The sequence below is a fragment of the Wasmannia auropunctata genome, unplaced genomic scaffold, assembly GCF_000956235.1.
Source record: "Wasmannia auropunctata unplaced genomic scaffold, wasmannia.A_1.0 LD335900.1, whole genome shotgun sequence".
Classification (NCBI taxonomy): Eukaryota; Metazoa; Arthropoda; class Insecta; order Hymenoptera; family Formicidae; genus Wasmannia; species Wasmannia auropunctata.
In genome coordinates, this window is record NW_012026990.1 from 36,832 (window position 1) to 58,740 (window position 21,909).

Here is a 21,909-nt window from a genome sequence, read left to right on the forward strand (position 1 = left end):
CCAGAGCCAGATGCATTAGCATGTGTGTTTTAATCGTGGAAAAGGAAATTTTATTCTATGCGATTAATACAAAGTATTTTGTATCCAACAAAAATAGTATTTTTGTCGATAAAACAGATGGCTTTAGCATCCTCTTAAACAGCACCTATACTATTTTATTAACATAGACAGAATTATAATTCTCTTTCCTGTTTAATATAAATATATAAGACTTAAAGATGCAATTAAAAGTAAGGAATTGTAGAAATTCTGCAGCAAACAATTCTGATGCATAAATTTATTATTGATTAAATTAATTGTAATTTGATTGAAATCATTCAAACATCGAATTTAATTCAATCAAGAATTTATTGTTGGGCCATGAAATCCATTTCTTTTAATAAAAATATGTTTTAATTGTTTAATTAATTAATATAAATCTTATTCTAATTGTTTCGTAATTTCCATTTTCTAAATATTAAAATGTAAATATATAATTGTTGATAGTTTATAAATTTTTCCTCGTTCATAAAGTTAAGCGCAGAATCATTAAATCGTAATGTCATATATAGAGAGAGCTAAAGACGCTGAAAAAAAGAACAACGAACACGAACTTAAGAATGAAAGAGAGAGAGAGAGAGAGAGAGAGAGAGAGAAAGAGAGAGAGGAAGAAGTTGATTTTGATTTCAAATGTATAAACAGAGAGCCATTTATACATGCATTTATGGATAGCCATAAAATATCCAAAAAGATTAATTAATTAAATAAATTAAACTTAAACAAAATTATAAATTTTGAATTAGAAATCTCTTGGAATCTTTTATTTTTTCCAAGAATTTTTATAAAAATTACACATCTAAAATAAAATAATCTAATTTTAATATGAAAATAAAAAAATAAAGAAACACGAAGTAGTTTCTATATTAATCACTCTCCGATCCTCAGATTTCCTGAGGACGAGGATTGCTGGAAGAAGTGGTTGAACGCGATTGGCGAGGCCAACGGGGACGTACTCGCTCAATTGTCGTTGTGCTCGCGTCATTTCTCGCAAGCTTGCTCCTCAGGCTTGATTTTGGTGGACAATGCCGTTCCGACTTCGGAACTGGCGCCAACTTCCTTCGGATCGATCGCGAAAGCCACAGGAACGGATCGATTGTCACCGCAGAGAGAACCGGAAGTCCGGCGATCATCGTTATTACGTTCGTTACCGTCGTCGATCAAGAGACCGACCATTACGAGGTGAGAAGATAATTAATCAGAATAAAGAATGTTCGTCAGAAATAAAAAGGCGATCGATTGACAATTTAAATCAATAGTTTTCCCTTAGAATTTTCTATACTTAAAACACACATATCTTGAATCTCTGTACTTCAATTGAAGCTTCGCCGAAAAAAAACACGCAGAAAAATTTGCAGAATCGTGATTCGCGTTTAATTAATTAATCTCCCGAAATTGAATAAGCAATCGATGACTGCAATCTCTGGCACCGATCGTGTCGTGTAAAACCTTAAGATTTTCCGATGCGACCCGTACGATGTGCGCGTTGCTCTCTTTTTCAAGGGGTCGGCGCGTTCACATGTTGTCGAAGGAGGAGATGAAGGAAATGCCACCGATCAAGTACGTGCGCTACCTCAAGAACGTCAACTGGGACGAGATCTGGAAAGTGCCGGAGGAGGCGAAGATCGTTTGGGAGGTAGCGATGGAGGAGCTGAAGGAGGACAACGATAAGATAAAGCATCTGCAGGCGCACGTTCGCCAGCTCAGTGTGACCATTCAGAAACTCAAGAATGCTCTGAAAACGCGAAAGAGCCTTCGCCAATGCCTTCCTTTAAGCTTATAAATTTGTAAATAATGCGGCAAAACATTTTTTTTAATCTAACCTTTGTAAGTATTCAAGATTATCACGTGAAATTAATAAAAAGCAATTTCAATACAAGGTCGTTATATGCGTATACAACAACTAATGAAGGCGAATAGAACCAAATACGATCGAGATTTGGTTACCCAATAATACTCTTAAGTTTCAAATCTTTTATAAAGCTATTGTAAACCGCGCGCCGATTACTGTCGGTCTTTAAGAATGCAGTCATAACTTAAAGCTGAAATAATATTACATATTTATTAAATTAATCTTCGATTCAATAATGATGCTGATAAGCGTCATTCTTTACAGTGTTTTAACATTGCTTGTCAGCGTCATCATCGAATCGAAAATCAATCATTCAATAGATATATGTATAATATTATTTCAACTATAAATTATGACTGCGTTCTCTTAAAGACCGATAGTCGGCGTGCGGTTTACGATAGATGAAACTTAAAAGATTTGAAAATTAAGAATGTTATTGGATAACCAATATCTAACCTCGGCTATATTTGACTCTCTTCCCCCTTATTAATTGTTTAATAAAAAAACTCTTATGAATAATAAAATATTTTACAATATCTTTTAATATATCACTTTAACTGTTTACGACTAAAATGGAATTCCTTCTTCTAAAATAATTTAAAACTTTATAATGATTAATCCTTTAAAGAGTAACCCAAACAATCGCCCGTTTTTTAGACCGAACTGTGTGTCAAATGATACCTTATAATGAGACATTAATTATAGAGAAGTTTCAAGTTGAGGTGACAATTGTTATCAAAGCTGGAGGAGAGGGGGGGAATGAAATCAAAGTTCATTATGGAATTATCACAGGTCTGCAAGGTTCGATATTTTAGAAAAAGGTTGATCCAATTGATGAAGGATCGCAATTTTACACAAATGACGCTCGTTTTGGATGTAAAAGATCGAGTTTTTGCGTAAAGAGACGTAATAAGTGATCCCCTTCCAGCTGTGATAACGATTGTCACCTCAACCTGAAACTTCTCGATCTGTAATTAATATTTCATTATAAGGTGCCATTTAGCACAAAATCCTGCAGTTCCAAAATCGAGGGCCCCGAAAAACGGGCGAAAGAACCACCTTTTTTTGGGTTACTCTTTACAGACATCTCTATCGCCGCTTAAGCCTTTTAAACGTTAAATAACAATATAATTTATTGAAATAAATAACATAAGCGTTTTTCTATTTTGTATCTGATTCTCGGGCTCATTCTCGATTTATGTAGCCGCGAACAAATAGCAAAACGGGACATCCAAACGGTAGCGGAAGTACCGCAATTACGCCGCGAATAAGATCCGTTTTCCCTTTCTCTATTATGGCGAATGAGACTAAGCTGATTTCCGCTGTCGCGCTGTTTGCATTCGACAATGCGACTGTACGAGCAGAGAAACGCGCCGCGGCAAAAGCAAATGCGTTCCGTCGGATGGTGGATCCTTTCAGAGAAGACAAATGCGCGAGTCCTCGTTCGCATTCGCGTGACTCCCTCCTGCCTGTGACAGTGGTATGCGGCGCGCGTAATACGTTTACCACCGACAGCAATCGGGACAAAATGTACGGGACGAAACGGGGTAAACTAGAAATGGGAGGGCGCCAGGCGAAAAACGAAGAACGATGCGCTAGCGAGACCCACTATAAGGGACGAAAGCAGCGGTGGAATCGTTTTATTCGTTACGTGCAGTATTTTTGAATAAACCTACTTAATTAAACGATAATAAAATACCGATTATAGAAAAATTAAAATGATAGTAATATAATCCATATCTGAATTATTATTAATTAATAAGAAGATAGTAATATATATAATCTCTATGGATCGTTAAGAATTGTTTTAAATCAAAATATTATTAATTTAAAGGTAATAATTGAAGTTTTTAAATTAAAATTAAATTAAACTCAAAGAAGACTATAAATTTTTTTTTAATTAAAATAATATTAGCATCGCGATAATTAATAAGTTATAACTTTATCCTTTATAACTTCAAATAAATTTAGATAATAATTTTCCTCAGTATCGTCGCGTCTACCATAGAAAGCTATTATCTCGGGAAGGAGATAGATTAATATGAAACTTTTTAGTTTGTGTGATACTAAAGTAAACGTTTCTCGAACGTTAAGTAAAAATTGCCGTTTAGCTCGCCTCTTGTATGGAATTTCTCCGGCAGCGCAGCACGAAACAAGCGAGTGAAGCGAACGCGCGGGAAGATCAAGGCGGAGAGGATAACGCTGATAGACAGATGGAAAACGAGAATAACAGGCGGTGCAGGCAGAGGAGGCACAGGCGGGCAGCGAGAGCGCAAGAGGATCGAAATGCATTCGCGATCCCCCGGAGAACCACCACCCCCTCCCCTCCCCCCCGGAGCAAAGCTCTGCCGCAGTACACTAAATCACCATCCCCCGGGTGTGGTATACGCCCGTATACCCGTGGCGGGATGATGGCGAAGGGGGGAGGGACGAGTATTGCGCGCGCGCGCGAGCCCGGTCATTCTTTATATTTTATTCACGTTTCATTTCATCCCTGGCCTCCACGTAGCCGAAAAGAGCGGACGGCCCGTAACGAGAGCGACAGTGCACATCATCGTGCGAGATGCAGTCTCGCATGCAGCCGGAGATAGGATATACGTAGGTACGTGCGATGATGTGCCCTATCGCGCCACGATAATTCTCACGCGCCATTCGTTGTCTTCGGAGAAGATGGAAACCAATCAAGATGTTGATCCTTTTTTTGAGGAAACGACGGTAATTTTGGAATGAAAGAATTATTTATATGGATTATTGTGACGGGGTTAAATTAATTTTTACATCTAACGTATAATTAAAGATGATTATACGCATTTATTAGTGCAATTATAAAAAATGAAGACACGTATGACTATGATAAACATAGAATTCTTTAAATACTGTTTAATTATAAGAGCAATAATGATTTATATAGCTTAAGATTATAATTTATTGGCAATGATATTTATTCGGGAATAAAACTAAGCAAGCGAAATTGGCGCTCCGGATTACATTTGGAAGTTCAGGAAGAATCGGAGGAATCCGATGCCGCGGATAATATAAGTAATAATGCGAGCTCAAAGGAAAAGGATAAGATTTAGAAAATCGTATATAAAACCTCTTGGGAGATTTATTTCACAAAGAGACGGGAAACGCGCGCGCCAATTCGGCCACACAAGGAGACGTCGTGCATGTTTCACCGCACATACAACAAATCTGCATTCTTCTTTTTACACAACATTGCGTCATAAAGTCAGCCACGTAAAGACAGCGAATCGAAAGCTTCTCTCTGTTTCAAACGTCGCAACAAGCCGGAAACTCGTTCGTGCCGTCCCACCGACAGTTTCATACCAGCGATGTGATGTATCATTTTTATTGCCCTTAGTGGCAGCTTTAAACTCGCAGCACCGCGAAAAGTTAGGACGTATATGTCACACGGAGGAAAATTTTTACGTTTTCTCTGCTTTTATATTACACCGGACTTCGATATTGACAGATAAACAAGGAATTTTTATTTTATTCAACATATTAATTCGCTCGATAATACCTCGATGATATAAACCTTTGGAATTTAGTGAGGATAATAAGACTGGCCTGGCACACCTTGAATTTGGAATAAAACGCGAAAAACTCGCGAGAACAAAAGAACTTCCTCCGCGGTTATTATTTATTCTGTAACGCAAAGAGAATACCTGAACAATGGGCCCTTTTCGCGCGTTTACTTTTCGTTTTCACGCGCTTTCGAGCGTCCCCCTACATTTTTCAGCATTTTCACGCATTTTCTCACAGGTGCGCGCCATTAAACGCCGCGGGGGCTGCTCGCGTCGAAATATTCGGCGTACGTGCGCAACTGCGCTATCGCTGTTGCAGCGGCTGACTATCGAACGAGTTCGCTACTGAAAGGCCAACTTCACCCTCGTCGCCGGACTATAAAGTGCCCTATCTACTGCGAGACTGTACTGGGAGATATAGATCCTTGCCCGAAATTCAAATTTCCGATGTTGCACTGGCGCGGCGCCCGTAATCTCGATTAAAGAGCCAGAGGGTGTCTCGACTCAACCTCGACCTACCCTCCGCTCTTTTCATTCGGCTTCAAACTGTGTCGCATATTTCACAATTCAAGGATAAAAATTCTCGCTAAGAAAGATAAAAAAAAGAGAATAATTTTAACAGGGACGCTGCTATTCTTGCAATGTTCAATTTGGAATATCTAGGTGAACGGAATGTATCGCCGACACTCTCGACACACCCCGTATAACGGACTGCAGATTTCCGCGCGCAGTTTGGCCGGGTGAATATAACTAAGCTGTTTCCCATGACTGAGCGATTAAAGCAATTTCGACATGCTCAAGTTGTGATTCCGTTATGCGCGCGGCAAAATCACACGGGGTGATTCCGACAATGGTGGACGTAAAGCGATAACTCCATGCAGTGTCGAACGTATTTCGCGTATAATTTTAGTGTATAAGCAAAATCAACAAAGTTACTGTCAACTACACGTGCACTCGCTTTAAAAAAACTAATTTATTTTAATATATCACTGTGTACATTTCGAATAATATATATATTTGTTTAACTTTAATAAATTTTATTAAATTTTTTTCAAAGGATGTGTACATGCGTTCGCATTCACGTTTTCAGTTAAATACACACCTCTGAAAATTTATTTAATTGTAGATAAAAAATATATATAATATACTTTTTTTTCTTAAGCAGAATAGCGGCTGGAGAAACTTGACCGGGGAATTTATTTCGTCCATTACAAGCCCTACCTACGCCAAAATTATCCTGTACGTGCCCTCCCATGCCGGCTCGCCGGCCGCGCCATAAAGAGCAAACAACTTTTCTAATAAACTCGATTGCCGGCCGACACGCCAGGCGCGTTATGTCGCGCGTTACGAGCCGACCCGACTGCAACGGTATCGCCTTAATGCCCTCGTGGTTGCCCCCGACAGCGTGCTCGAAATTTCGAAATTGAAACACTGCACGAGCAGTGCTCACACCCGCCCTCCTCCCCTACCCTCCCCTCCCCTCCCCTCCCCACCCGCCACCACCGCTGCCCACGCGATCCCACAGCGATAACGCGCGCTATAAATCTCGCCTCGTACTACATTCCCCTGTTCACCGAAAGTTTTACGATCGAGATAAACCGCTCGCGCATCCCGCTCGCGCCGATTCACGCCGTGTGAATACGAAAGAAAATTCGAAGAACGCGAAGCCGCGGACGAGTCACGGACGTTAATCGCGCGGCGCGGATTGGGATAATTAACTCCTGCTCCCGTTTCCGTTTCCCTCTGGTTTGCAACCGCTAACGGCTAGTAAAATTTATATACCTAAATCCTTCTCATGAGCTCGTAACGATATTTTTCAAGCATTATAATTCGTTATATAGTTTATTATACTTATATATTATATCACACTTTCAATAACTCCGATCTCTGATTACATTTTTCTAAACTAAATAATTAACGACGATATATTAATGCATTTAGTTATACAATGTACTGTAACACATATTTTCACTCTCGTTCAATTTTAAATTTATAATTTAAATATTTTAATCGAGACTATATTAGAGGTGTGCGAATCAAGCATTTGCATGACCAAATCGAATCAAATCGAATTTTTTATAACATGTCCGAAATCGAATCGAATCTGATCTCTTTAATTCGAATATGAATCAAATCTGAATCAAATTTTCCCAGATTAACATTATATATTAATTTAAACGTAACAAATATCAAAATTTATGATTACATTATTTTATGCAATGATTTAAACAAACTGAAGACATGTTTTCGATTTACATCTCATTATAAAGGATCATGATCTTATGTGATATTTTGAATTAGAAAATATTTATAATATGTGTATACACGAATAGTTGGAATGCTTTTAAATATTTTATTAATCTATATGAATACATTACATATATCAAAAATACTTATTTATTAGATAAGAATAATTGTTCGCGCGGGAGATATAAATGAACCAAATAAAATAGGCGATCAATTCGAAATCGAACCATTGTTGATTCGAAATTCTCGAACTATTCGATTTCGAATCTTGCAGATTCGAAAATGAACTCGAATCAAATCTACTGTGATTCGATTCGATTCGATTCGAATTCAAACTATTCGCACACCTCTAGACTATAAACAAAATTATTTCAATGACATTTTGTCCTAACGACCTTCTCTCGTCTCTGAATCCATAATCTTATGCGCGACCAATTTAAATATTTTTAATTCGTGTTCAATTGCTAATATAAATTACTGATGTTATTTTTTACCATTTCGCATAAAGCAGAAATACGCTTCAGCAATTCGTGGGGAAATAATTACATTTAAATATCGCGTGTTATTTAACGCTCTCGCGAGTATTAACGCATCGAAAGAGAATGACTTACCGTACATCTGCTGAATCCCATGGCGGTCGTCCTCCGGCAGCTCGTAGTTGGGGCTCAGTCCCTGGTACCAGGGATACATAAGAGCACCCTGGACCGAGCTGTGCGCCAGTCCCAGGGAATGACCGAATTCATGAGCGGCCACCGCAAACAGGCTGGTGCCTGAAAGAAATACAGGAAAATATATTCAAGACCGTCTTAGCTTTACGTTGCACTTTGCGTTTATGTCAACTGCAATACTTACGGGTATTGCAAGATAAGAGTCGCATACAGATTCGCGAGAACCACAGCTTCTTTATACATGGTAACTTAGCAAAGATTTTGCGAGGGCAAAAACGATAGATGGAAAACGTTAAATTTATTAAAAAACAAAATCACACAAAGCAGTTAATATCTAATATCTTGTCATATTATATATGGCACAATATAATTTTTATTTATATTAATATATTACTCTTTTTATTTAAAATATATATTTATCAAACAAGTTGAAAATCAACTTGCAAGCAATAATTTCTTATAAGAATAAAATTAACATAATTGGAGTATATTTTTGAAGAATAAAAAATAAAATAGTGACTCCTTAATAAAAATATATAATTCTATTATAAGCTAATATTTTATTTTACTATTTTCTAGAAAAAGATATTGTTTATTTTTCGAGAAAATAATATATTTGCGGATATAGTTCTTTGTAAAATTATTCAAGCAACGATATTCGCGTCAATTTAATGCAATCCCGAGTTGCATTATTTTAAATTTTAAAATCAACTTGGACGCAATGTCTTTTTATAAAAATGCTCAAAATAGTTTTATCCTTGACACCTATATCCCTATCTTTTTTATCATTGCCAAAGACATCGAGTCATGCTAGAGAAAAGTGTATCGAAACTTTTTCGCGTTCTCGTGCCGAGTTTTCCGGGCAATTGCATCGGGAATTGCCACCGCCGCCGCTGCCGCCACCACCGCGGAATCTCCGCCTTCATTTCGTTTCGTTTCGCTTCGCTCCGATTCGATTTCGACCCGCATCGAGGAACTACTTTTCCAGATATGGGTTAGGATCGTAAAGTGATCGCCGATTCGAGGGGGAGAGGGGACGAAGGGAGGGAGAGAGGGAGAAAGGTTGCTGTCGCCGGAAAAATTGATAGTACAGCGAATTGTTGCTTGCATCGCCGAGAAAAATCCACAGTATACTAATCAACTGATACTGAAATTTCGCAAAAAAAACTCTAGTTATAAATTTTTTACAAAATTCAGTCGTCATAAAAGATGTGTAAACTGTTCATAAAAACTCGTTTCATTACAAAAGAAAAAATCTCTAAGAGATTACAAAATATATTTATGTAAAAATATATAAAATTTCTGTGTACATTCCATAAAAAATTATATGTATATTTAAAAATTCAGCAAAATATTTAAGATCCACCAGAATTCTATTTAAGTGTAAATCTATACTTTGTTGTCAACAAATAAATTTAAGGCCGAATATGAATAAATCTATTCATAATCAATAATTATTTTACGAACATAATAACAGTTTCATAAATTTCTGATTATTCGTCAATTTATATTTAATTTTTACAAGGATTTATAATCGCTAATTTAATATGAATTACTTGTTGTTTCAACAATCTTAGATTTCTCGGAATAATATTTTATAGAGTTTAAAACGTGTCTGACTTATATTTTTTTTGTTTACAAATAATTAATAAGTTTTCTTCTTCTAACACATCTTCAAACATATACTAGTTATAGTCATTCAGTTATAGTATTCTTATATAATTATTAAATAAATTATTAAATGATTTTGTATAGGTATTTTTTAAATAATTACTTCTGAGATTAAAAAATATCAAACAAAAAAGCCGTAATTAATTATGGCGTTACTTAATAAATCTATGATTATTTAAGCTAGTAATTAAAGATTAGAAATAAATAATAATAGATCTTCGTCAATAATAACAGATTTTTGAAATACAGATCCATAAAGCAGAGATCAGTAATTAATTACGCTCTCAATCGAAGATTGAAAATTATTTACAATTATGAATACCTAAGAGTAATCAAAATTTATAACAATTTTTAATACAATTTTTTTAAAAAGTTTCACGCATTTGTTGCAGATCCAGTTGAAGATTCAAAGTTATCGTACCTCCTGAGGTGTCGTTATTCATTTAAAGATCGTTCGAACGTAAAACCTTGTAGAGCATAAAGCGATAAGGGTGTAAAAGGTACGTAACGTGTCTAAAGGTGTCTGCGAATTGCTGATATACCCATTCGTAATCTTCTGTTTTTATCGCGCGAGCTTATGAGAAACGCAAAGCGATAAAACCGGGTTAAAATCGCTCGCTCGAAAAGCCGCGCGCGTTTATCATTTATCGTCGATCTGGTTTACGTTTACGCGCATTACCTCCGGGATCGCGTCAAGGGGCGGTTTTCGCTGAATACAGAAATATTACTGGCGTGACGAGTATACGTTACGGCGCAACGGGGAAACTTTCGTTATATTCCAAGGAGAGATATGGTCGCCTCTTCTTGGGTCACGCCACGTATTCGTCTCTCGCGCGAGTTAAACGAGCAGAGAGACGTGACTAAAGACGAGACAACGGGACTTCCGTGTCGCGCTAACTTCTAAACGTGTGTGAGAAATTATTTTATACGATATTTACTTTACCACGATATAGTATATTGTTATAGTTAATTGAGAAGAAACTGCGAGTAAAAGCACTACAAAAAAGAAACAGTAATCATATCCTCGTGTATTTTATATATAATACATATTATTTGTATAAAAAGAGAAGGATGTCTTTAAGAAAATAAAAATTCTTTATATGAAAAGATCATCACGTCAGCATTTCAGACAGATGTTTCTCACTTATTCTTGATTTGCCACTCCTCATCGTGGATCTTCAACTCTGACCGATGTGCGAACACTCGAAAACCATTAGCTTAAATGATCGTCGTAAGCGATATCGCGCTACAAGCCAACGGTTAATAATTCTCGTTAGGCAAACGCAATTAATGGCGAAACAGCCGTCGCTTTAAATTAACCCTGTTTGAACAGAGAGAGAGAGAGAGAGAGAGAGAGAGAGAGAGAGAGAGAGAGGGAGAGGACGATACATGTTCAGGAGAACAAATGTAACCGATTTGCGAGCAACGTCCAACCGCAGTTATGTCAGTTATGAATTGCTAATGTCGCGTCGCTGATGTCACGAGCGAATTCTGTCGCACTGTATCTTCGCAAATAGCGAGAAACTGAGACGCGACGGTTTTGTGAATCACATTGCGGTATAATAGAATGTACCGAGCGAGAGAGTTAGTTCGCTTTTCGGGAGATCGCTATAACGGCAATTGGACCGAATGTGTTGTGCTAATCGTTTCGATCGCGGCTTGATTTCATTTTCCCGCCATAAACGTTTTTCCTCTATTCTCGCGACCACTTTAATTCTCTTAGGGTGTGTTTCGATTTTACTTCCAGTAATTACAACGCGCTGAGAGCACGCCTGTGGATTTTACAGAATTTTTCGTAGCTCTCGTGAATCTCACGAACTCGGAATCTCCTGGAGATAAAAAGAGAGCGAAAGAGAGAGAGAGAGAGAGAGAGAGAGAGAGAGAGAGAGGGGCGGAGGAAGAGAAGCGAAGGGAATGCATGCAAAAAGCGAAGATCGTGGGGGAGCTTAATTTCTTTCAGCAAAACGCGAGCGTGCTCCGAGATTTTAGTTCTTTTTGCTCCGAAACATCCGCTCCCACGCGGCCGACCGACGGGGCTTTAATTCTTTTAGCGGTACATCGATACCGCAAAAGGGCTCCTCTGGCACGGTTAACGAGAAAACCAACTCCAAGTAACTATCTTACCGAAATCAAACTCGTCGTTTATCATGAACTTGCATACGTGCCAGAATCACCGTCATTTTCTTTTAACTTTTTTTCGTGCTTTCAAAAACAAATTATCACTTACCTTCTCGACTAAAATTCTGATTTTTTTTATTCTTTTTACCTCTACCTCCTCGACTAAAATTCTGATTTCTTTTATTCTTTTTAATTATAATAATAATATTCTTTATTATTCGACTTTTTGAGTATTTTTAGTAAGCAAAATCAAAATCTTCTGTAAGAAACTTCAGGATTGACTGAATTTAAATGTACATGTAAAATATTATTCTTAGCTATCTGTGTTCGCTTGTATACATACAATATTTTTTACTTATTATTTACAAAAACAGATGTATTTTCTGACATTAAACATTTTTATCTATTATCATCGTATGTCCGGACAAAAGAATTAAATTGTAGTCATGACACCTCGTTGCTAACTCGGCCATTGAAATTAACTATTTTAATACGCATGTAGCAGATGATAATGGCAAAGAGAGAGAGAAAGAGAGAGAGAGAGAGAGAGAGACTCCTGCGGTGTCGCAGTAACGTACGGCCATAATTATGCTAATGTGCACTATGAATGCGACCGGCTGCGCCCGCGAACTAAGTCGGCGCAATATTAACGATGCCGATCGCGGGATCGGAACGTTGGGCGAGTTCGTGGGGCCCAAATAATAATCTACCGGCGTAATTGTGCCGAAGCGAACGCCCGATTTCCGATAGCGGAACAATAGTCCGATTAATTAATACCTACGGCTAATTAATAGCCGAGACGTGACGGTGATTAAATCAGCCTCTCCCCTCGTGCTGGGAGAACGAGAAAATTAACCCCGCGGCTTTGCCAAGTGCAAGGAGCCGCGCTTGCAAGGAAACACCGGGCGGAGGATTACACAGGAGGAGGAGGGGCGGACGCGCGCCCGCTATCACCGCCGGCGATAAGGCCAACGATGTTGTTATTAAGAGTTTCGATTAAAGTTTCGCCGAGAGAAAATTCCCCGGCTAGCGTGGCCATGGGGAACACGTTAAAATGAACTTTAACCGCGTTAAGCGCTTAACGCGCTAGTTAACACGAGAGTTTCAAGTGTTCGCGGCCAAGGGGATCCTCTGTTAACGAGGGAAAAATTTGCGTTTAGATAAAGCTTTGAACTTTTCAATCAAAAAACACTTTTCTCGCCTCTTCTTTTTAACGTCGAAGAAATCTTACAGTCATATAATAATAATAATAATAATAATAATAATAATAATAATAATAATTTTATTGCGCATGCACTTGAATTTAAATAATATTTAAAATATTAAATATTATTAATATCACAATAGCTCCGTTTCCGAGTATTTCTGATTTATGCCAATCTTTCCGCCGATCTTTCGACAGTCAAAATTTTGTCGAGATTTTTCCGTTATTCCGTAAGATTTCGTGCAGAGAAATCCCCATTTGAAATTGACCGAAGAGAAATGATGAACTCTGATCATTTCGCAAACATATAGGTATTCATCATCCATTTGCCGTTTCTTGGAAAAACATTCAGTGTTTGTTTAAGCGATAGGTTGAAATGCAAAATTATAAGCTCGACAGTTACAATTCTTATGAATCACGCTTTTGTGAATTGCGAAAAGTCGGGAAGGCTCCTCAAGACTTCTCATTCTTCGTTGCAACTAACTTTTCGCGTTGCAGGCAGTTTTATTTTTGCAAAGCGGATTTGCCCGAGCAAATTAGTTCTTGTCGGGGCGGGGGTAGGGGGAGGGGAAAGCTGCTACTTCGAATTGTATTTCGCGGTGTTCATTTCTCCGTTGCTTGAAATCCCCAGGTAGAGAGAGTACACATAGAAAGTGCGCGAAGAAAGTGCGGAAACGTATTATGCAGAACGACATTGCAACGACGACGTAGAAACGTTCGCGAGACGGCAGAAGATGACGGACTTTTGTTGCACAGCGGTCGATTTGCACACAGCGGGGAAGGGTTCGGAGGGAGGGGGAGGGCGAGCTTATCGACCAAGATACTTCACCGCCGTCTTCTTCCCCGCCACGATAAAATTGTCAACCGCCGTATACAAATTGTCTCTAATTATTCTCTGCTAATTACTCGTCCCGGTAATAAATCAACGGAATAAAACTTACTCAGCGGAAATGAGAAATAATTAAACGGTTGCGACCGGGAACAAAAGTTCCCTATTTTAACACCGAACAATAAATCGAGCACTTTAGAGCTCCCGTGTTAATTAATTAATACGTGTCCGTAAAAGGTAATCCAACATGTATAATTTTCTACAAAAAAGGAAAATTGCCAAATTAATTATTGTCTGACGAAAGGTGTCTGCAGTAAAATATAATAATCCTTTTAAAATAATTTTTCCAGGATTACCTTTAAAAAGTAACATGTTATCGTTACCGTTATATTTTATAAAAAGTAATCCATTATTATTATAGGTTAGTGATTTTAAAAAGTAACCATTACTTGAAAAGAAGTGATTTACTTTTTTGTAATACTAAAATAAGTTCAATTAGATTTCAAATTTACGTTATTTATATAATCATTTATTAAATGTAATAATGAATATTAAAAATTGAAATTCTTTAAAACTAATTGGTATATATATAAAATAATTAAGTTTTTCTTTATATTATTTATTCTTATAAAAAGTTAGATTAAATTTACTTTTATTGTAATTTTTTTTAAACATTATGTCATTATTAAGAGTGCATTCCAATATTCACTGTTAATCATTCACTGAAAATCTATAATATACATGTAATGTGAATTATAGATTTTCAATACTGACAGTGACTATGAGAATGCAGCCTAAGAGTACAAAATATTTTACAAAAACTAAATTAAAAATATATTGTATGATAAAATAAAAGTATAAAAAAGTAATGGCAAATTTGTTACCGTTACTGTAAAAATGTAACTATACATTACCGTTACAGATAAAAAAAAATAACGATTGTTTTTGAAGAAAAATAACGAAAATAACAACATTACTTACTTTCCAACCCTAAATTTTTCTGCGATACAACCTGTATGTATAAAAATAATTAGATGTACAATAATAACCTAATGATAAAATAAATGATAAATGATAAAATCTAATTGATAAAAGAACGTATTTAGCTTTTAATAACATCATTAATATTTCAGTGGCTATATATTACGTACGTAATATCGATTAATGAAATGACATCACGTAAAAGTATGTAATACACTTTACTTATTAAGTATACAATATAAAGTATGTAATACACTTTACTTATTAAGTACAATATAAGCCGATTGAAAAATAGAAGCGCTGTATTTGTATTGTAAATGAGAAATCGCTAGTATCAGCAGGATACATCACAGAGAATATCGAAGCGAATGCGCAAGGTTGCAGCACTTTGACGGCCAGAGACAGTCGGCAGCTTTAACTATTGCGCTGTGGCACGTCGCTTGGCTTATAACTGTTGCAATTACGAGGTCGTAATCACGGAGTGATTCGCGATGCGAATTACGCAATTAAGCAATCTTGATGGAAGCTCGGGGGACGCAGTGGATGGATCCTCGTGACTCGAGCCGAGAAATCGGTTTTCTCTCCCTCTTCCTATCCCCCCCCCTCTCTCTCTCTCTCTCTCTCTCTCTCGGTCTTCGTCTGCGACGTGTCGCCACGTCGCCTCGATTGTGCACTAATTAAACGCACGCGCGCGGTTGCCGACCTGTTAAGGTAACGCTGTTAATCATTTCAACAGGTTGTCTGTCTCTATCCGAGTATGCACTTTCTTGCTGACTTGACTTTTGTCAGGGATTGTCGCTAACTATGTCGCCCCAATTGACACATGGAAGCGCGACCAAAGAAAATGATGTTTTTAAGCGTTCGCGATTCACTGCAGGAGAGGAAAGCTGCAGGTATCAGCTAGGCACCGCGTGCTCTTACATCATTTACATTTTTTTAAATTATTATTATTTTTAAACTATTATATCATTTGTAAGTAATTTATGTGTAAACGTCCATATTGTGTATAAAAGTTCTTCGAAAACGTTAAAGCAACAATCCGACTTCAACAATTTTCAGAGAAATTACTTCACAAAATATTTTTTGTAAAATTCGTATTAAATTTGACCAGCTGCACATGAATGTCGTAATAAATGTTGCATAAAGAGAAACTTTTATTTATATGAGGAACCCGAGTAAAAATAATTGAACAATCGCGTCCATTTAATTGGCAAACACATTTCAATGATTTGGTAATATAATGTTAATTGAAAAATTCGCAGTCTAAATTTTGCGTTGGCTTCGGACAAAAGGAGGGAAATATATTGCCGCAATCGAATTTGCCGAATACGAAGCCGCGCTGTAAATAATTAATATTGGCAAACGTATCACATGCATGTGCTTGAAAAGTTCCAGGCAAAGCCGTTCTTACTGCATTAAAAAAAAGGTAGAAAAGCACATCGGGAGTCGATATAGAGGAAGCTAACAAACAATTCCTCGAATATACGCCACCACATATAAGGAACGCGTGCCGCTCGTGAATACCTTTATATATATGAAACGTCCGTACGTCCGGCGTTTTATATCGATCCGACGATATAACGCCTCTGCCTCGATAGAATCAAAAGGACCGATAGCTTCCTCGAGCTATACGGAGCCGCCTTTTTCCACACAGGCGTGACCGCACCTCTTGCATCGGATGACCGAGTTGGCGCGCCACCAAAACGCCGGACGGCTTGGATGATTGCGCGAAAGTTTAAGGCGCGACGGCAACGACGGCGGCGAGATGCCGGATGAGGAATTCGATGTGTTTGGAAAACATTTGCGCGAACTTCACGAGTTCAAATGTTCATACAAATATATATTGGCCAAACCGATGTTTGATCGACTCGCAACGCCCGGAAAAGTCCAGCCTTTTCGAACAATTCGAGCAGAGACACACCTCGAGGAAAAATTCGTGTAAATAAGCTCACTCGCTACGCGAAGAATTGGAGTAAATAGTATTTATTGGGAAAAACCCAGTTTTACGTGTACGACCTCTTTTCTCTCATCGTTCGTCATCTTTACATCTGTTTCATCTGAATTCACGCGTGCCAATCGCTCACGCGAGAGATCTGCAGAATAATTTGTAGCAGAGATCACACCGAAAAAAATTTCGATTCGCTTACCCTCCTCGTTGCTCTCGTCCTCTAGTAGCCATATCTCCTCCTCGTCGAAGTGAGCATCTCCGCCGCGATCCTTGCCCGGGAAGAACGCGTGCGCCAGGATCTGACCTCTGCCATCGAACGGATATCCGTCCCCGTGATAACCCCTGTACAATTGCGCAACGAATAATATTATCTGGCGAATATATTTGTTTGACACTCGGTCAAACAAAATCATCAGTCGCCATCGAGCTTAATGCTCCATCGCGAATTTGCGATTCTACACAGTTACATGTAATATCACGTCATGTTATTATTTTGTCACGTATACAGTGCACGCAAACAGTTTCGAATGTTGTCGGTGTGGTGCAGCAAGAATTTCTAAAAGTATTAGAACGCTGAAATTTGAACGTGCTCAAAAGCTATATTAAAGCTTCCGTCAAAAATCAAAATCCGTTAATTTATATATTGTTATAAATATTTTAATAATTATTGTTAATTTGTATTACTATAATAACAATGTTATTATAGTTTAATTGATCCTAATTTTACTCAATAGCATAGTATTTGTTATGAAATATTATATTCCTATGCACGTTTTTAGCGTTGAAATAATTTCACTCGTTCAAAATACGGTGGCTGTCAAAAGATTTCAGCCAACCCATAATTATACGACATCTTTTCAAAAATACATGTTATAAATTCTTAATTGTATTAACATGGCGGATTTCATGCTTATTTGTATTTGAAGATATTAAAATTCTTTATATACATGATACAATATATAAGGGAGACCGGGGCACGTTTATACATTCAAAATTGCTGCAAAATGACAAACGGTAATATTATATATAAAAAATATAATATTTCCGTAAAAACATTGCAGTCATGCTGCAATAAGATATTTTGAACTAAATGGCATATTTTCAGAAATAAAAAATAATTTCAGTTTTTGATAGCCAAAAGTAAAATAAATCAGTGATATATTAAATGTTATATTTATAAATCTGTTTATTACATTAGCTCCACTATTTTTTTAGAATATTTACTTTAAGAGTAATAACTTACAATTATATTAACAGTTATATTATTTTTCGCTTATGTAACAATTAAAATATGTAAATATGGTAAGTCGGGACTGGTTATAGGACGGGGTATGTTGTTACAGTATTTATTTTTGTTTTCAACCCATACAAATTTAAAATAATGTTAGATTTCTGTAGTCTTTCCTTAGTGCAATTTTATATTTATATTTTTTTCCACTGTGATTTATGTAAGAGAAAGACTGATAAATATTTATGTTTATATATCATTAGTGTTACATTAATGTGCATATTTTATTTGAAAATTATAAACAAAGTTATGTTATGCACAATTTTTTTTATTTCCTCTAATTAAATGCGTTATATTTTGAAATCTGGATGTGTAACGACTAATTCCAGTAATTGTAACAATTGACCCCGCATATGGGGCCAATTGTTACAAGTTGCATCATTTTACATTTTCCATTAATACAACAAAATTAATTATATTTTTAAATTATAAAAATAATTTCTCTGTTATTGAAGCATGTAACTATTGAAAAATATCTTTACGGTATTTATTTCATTTATATTAGTTACATGTGAAAAAATCATTAAAAAAACTGTATCAACCAGCCCCGGTCTCTCCTATTTAATATTTCCAATGCAGTGAAATTACTCGGCCGGAAATTTTTAGCAGCCACTGTACGTACATATGTACGTCAGGAAGTAGACCGTTAAGTTGATTGAGATTTCAATTGAAGTCAAACCTTACCGGTGGAAGTAGACCAGAATATCGGCGCGGTCGCTGTTGATCTCCTGGAAGGTGAGCTTCGAATTCCTGGCCCAGAGACCGAGGGCCTTACTCAGCTCCAGCCGAACCCCGCCCGTGTCGAGACCGCTCGGCTGCTCGGTTCTCAGGCTGCAAGAAGAGCGAAGGGAATATTCCCGTGTGAGAGATCGATCGATCGATCGGGCACTACGACGACGCGTAGGGCAAGCGCGCGGCGACATATAAACGGCAAATATTTGCGCAGCGCTCGCCAAGACGATCCCGCCCGGCTCCGATAAACGCTAAATAAACTTCGCCTGTGATCGATTGTGCCCATGCGGCTCAAGTATTTGCCTATTACCGATTACCTGGAAATACGCGAGCCCGTCGCGTGTAAGAACGACAGAAATGCGTCGCGCTCGCAGGCAATATTTTAGAGCCGCGTCAACATTAAGTTTGATCAATGATCGGAATAATGGCCCGGATAATCGCTTTAGATTAATTAAACAGTAATTTGAATTGTCTGTTTGACTTTACATTACGGCGGTAACACGTATGTATTTCAATTTATATATGTATGTTACATAATATCCCCAAGCGCTCATTGGCTTTACCTACGCTTTCTAAACAGTTGTAAAACATTCAATATTTAGAAAGTATTTAAAAAATGTTTTATAACCATTTATAATTGCGTTAGACATTTAAGGAACATATGTAAAACATATATGAATCAATGCATGTTGCCTGAGATAAAATAATCATTTAACAAATTTTAATTTTATGTGCGATAATTTAAATAAAAGAAAGAGAGAGAAAGAAAGAGAGAGAGAAAGAGAGAGAGAGAGAGAGAGAGAAAGCATAGTTTATATCGCTTTAAGGGGGGAGCCTTTAGGGTTTAGCACGCTAAAAAATTAGGTGACTTTTTTGGAATTTTTTTTTAGGAAACTATTCAACTAATCCTTTTGAATTTTATTATAATTTCTTATACTATTGAACTAATAAGAAAAAATTTTGTTGTCAGAAAAAAGTATTTATTATGCAAGTAATAATAATATTTATTTGGCGGTAATGATGTTTGGCGGCGTGCAAGATAACTCAAAAACTATTCATCCGATTGACTTGAACCTTTGCACACATCTGCACAAATACTTCCCTAATAACTTGAACCACAGTTTATAATAATATTATTTAATTAAATAATTTTTATTGCATAATAAACACGAACAATTTTTTGTTTTATTTTCTTTAAAAATAGGTTCAGATAATGCGTAAACTCTTTATAAACAATAATTTTTTTGGATTTTTTATTTCAGACAAGCGACTACATTGCACGCTGCCAAACACCATCACCGCCGACGCGCCGAATAAAAGTTACTATTACTTGCATAATAAATACATTTTTCTGGCAAAAAAATATTTTTTTGTTAGTTTAATAGTATAAGAAATTGCCCTATAAAGTTCAAAAGGATTGGTTGTATAGTTTCCTAAAAAAAATTCCAAAGATTTCCTAATTCTTCAGCGTGCTAAACCAGGCTCCCCCCTTAAAGGACTTGTTGATCTGACATATCCAGCTTTCTTTGTAAAAATTTTCTATCTTGCTTAATTACCATATATGCGATTTTAATTATCCTGATTTAATAATTATCCATTAAAAAATGTCTACTGTTTAATTTATTAATTTCAATCTCAAGTGCTACTTCAACGCTTAGAAGATTTTATTTTCAGCCAGGTTTGACCGAAACAAAATTGTATGTATATTTCATATACTTCTCTTTTAAAATGTTTCTTACCAAAAATATCATATCACGTGCGCTTTCCATTTAGCGACACAAGTCGACACAAATGTTATTCTGTCTTTGTTAACGTCATTAAGTATTAAAAAAAATATAAAATGATTTTTGTGTCGACTTGTGTTCTAAATGGAAAGCGCCCTATATAATTTATTAACACAAACATAAATTGCTTATATCCATAAAATCTGGAAGCAATTAAAATTCTCGCTAAAGGCAAAAGTCTTTTATCCCGGCCTATTATCGCTATCACAATTCTTTCGTTTTAAGTCGTTCTTCCGTGAAACTTCGTAATTATGCTTCACGCACAAGAAACCGCTGTCTCGCTTCCGGCGGGCTCGCTGTTATTTACACGAGGTCGCGAGTAAAACGTGTCTCAAGTTTCTTGCGGCGCGGCGGCCGCGAGGTTCGGCGCACGGAAGATACGAAAAGTTTCGCGACTCCGAGAGATGGACCAAATCTTCTCTTTTTTTTTCTCTTTTTTTTTCATCGTCGAGAAACACGTACTTCAAATACGCAAAATAACATGAGCACTTTCGGCATAAGTTAATAAAAACGCCGCGACATAAATTAATTAAAAGTATCTTCTCTCTCTCTCTCTCTCTCTCTCTCTCTCTCTCTCTCTCTCTCTCTTTTCACTCTTTCTTTCTCTCTTCATCTATGACAATAAAATTTTGGATCACATTGCCAAATTAGTAATGTGGCGCGCGTATTATCGAGTGTTATCTTGTTATATTTTCCTACTTTTTTCCTATAAGTAATTCTATAATATTGTTACGATATATATGTTGCTATTAAATTTACATTAGTAAAAACGAACTTTTGCAGATCAATACATAATTACTTTTTTTTCTCCAGATTCATTATAAATAATTTTTACATTTCGACAAATAAAGTCCCTTTTTCAAATGTCAATTAGCCTGCCTTGTTTATCTTTTGTTTAACTTTATTGATTAATATATTGATTAAAATAAAAAAGCCACTATTATTTATTTAAAATATAAGTAACAATTACAATAAAAGACATACATTTATTAACAACGAATTTCCATATTTATTCTTTTATATA

At 36.6% G+C, this 21,909-nt stretch overlaps 2 protein-coding genes across 4 annotated transcripts in view; one reads left to right on the forward strand and one right to left on the reverse strand.

Moving 5' to 3' along the window:
• LOC105455524 overlaps positions 1-2,424 on the forward strand; it is a 3,580-nt gene extending 1,156 nt beyond the window's left edge. For both annotated transcript variants that reach the window (XM_011698909.1, XM_011698910.1), the window contains exons 2-3: positions 925-1,218; positions 1,540-2,424. In XM_011698909.1, the coding sequence (XP_011697211.1) occupies positions 925-1,218; positions 1,540-1,819 (574 nt within the window). In that variant the 3' untranslated portion in view covers positions 1,820-2,424. The remainder of the gene's footprint in view (positions 1-924; positions 1,219-1,539) is intronic.
• The window catches only part of LOC105455525 (stromelysin-3-like), a 223,223-nt gene that overhangs the window by 23,380 nt on the left and 177,934 nt on the right, over positions 1-21,909 (reverse strand). For both annotated transcript variants that reach the window (XM_011698911.1, XM_011698912.1), the window contains exons 5-7: positions 19,054-19,200; positions 17,281-17,423; positions 8,274-8,432 (exon numbers count right to left, since the gene is read on the reverse strand). In XM_011698911.1, coding sequence (XP_011697213.1) covers positions 8,274-8,432; positions 17,281-17,423; positions 19,054-19,200 — 449 coding nt within the window. The remainder of the gene's footprint in view (positions 1-8,273; positions 8,433-17,280; positions 17,424-19,053; positions 19,201-21,909) is intronic.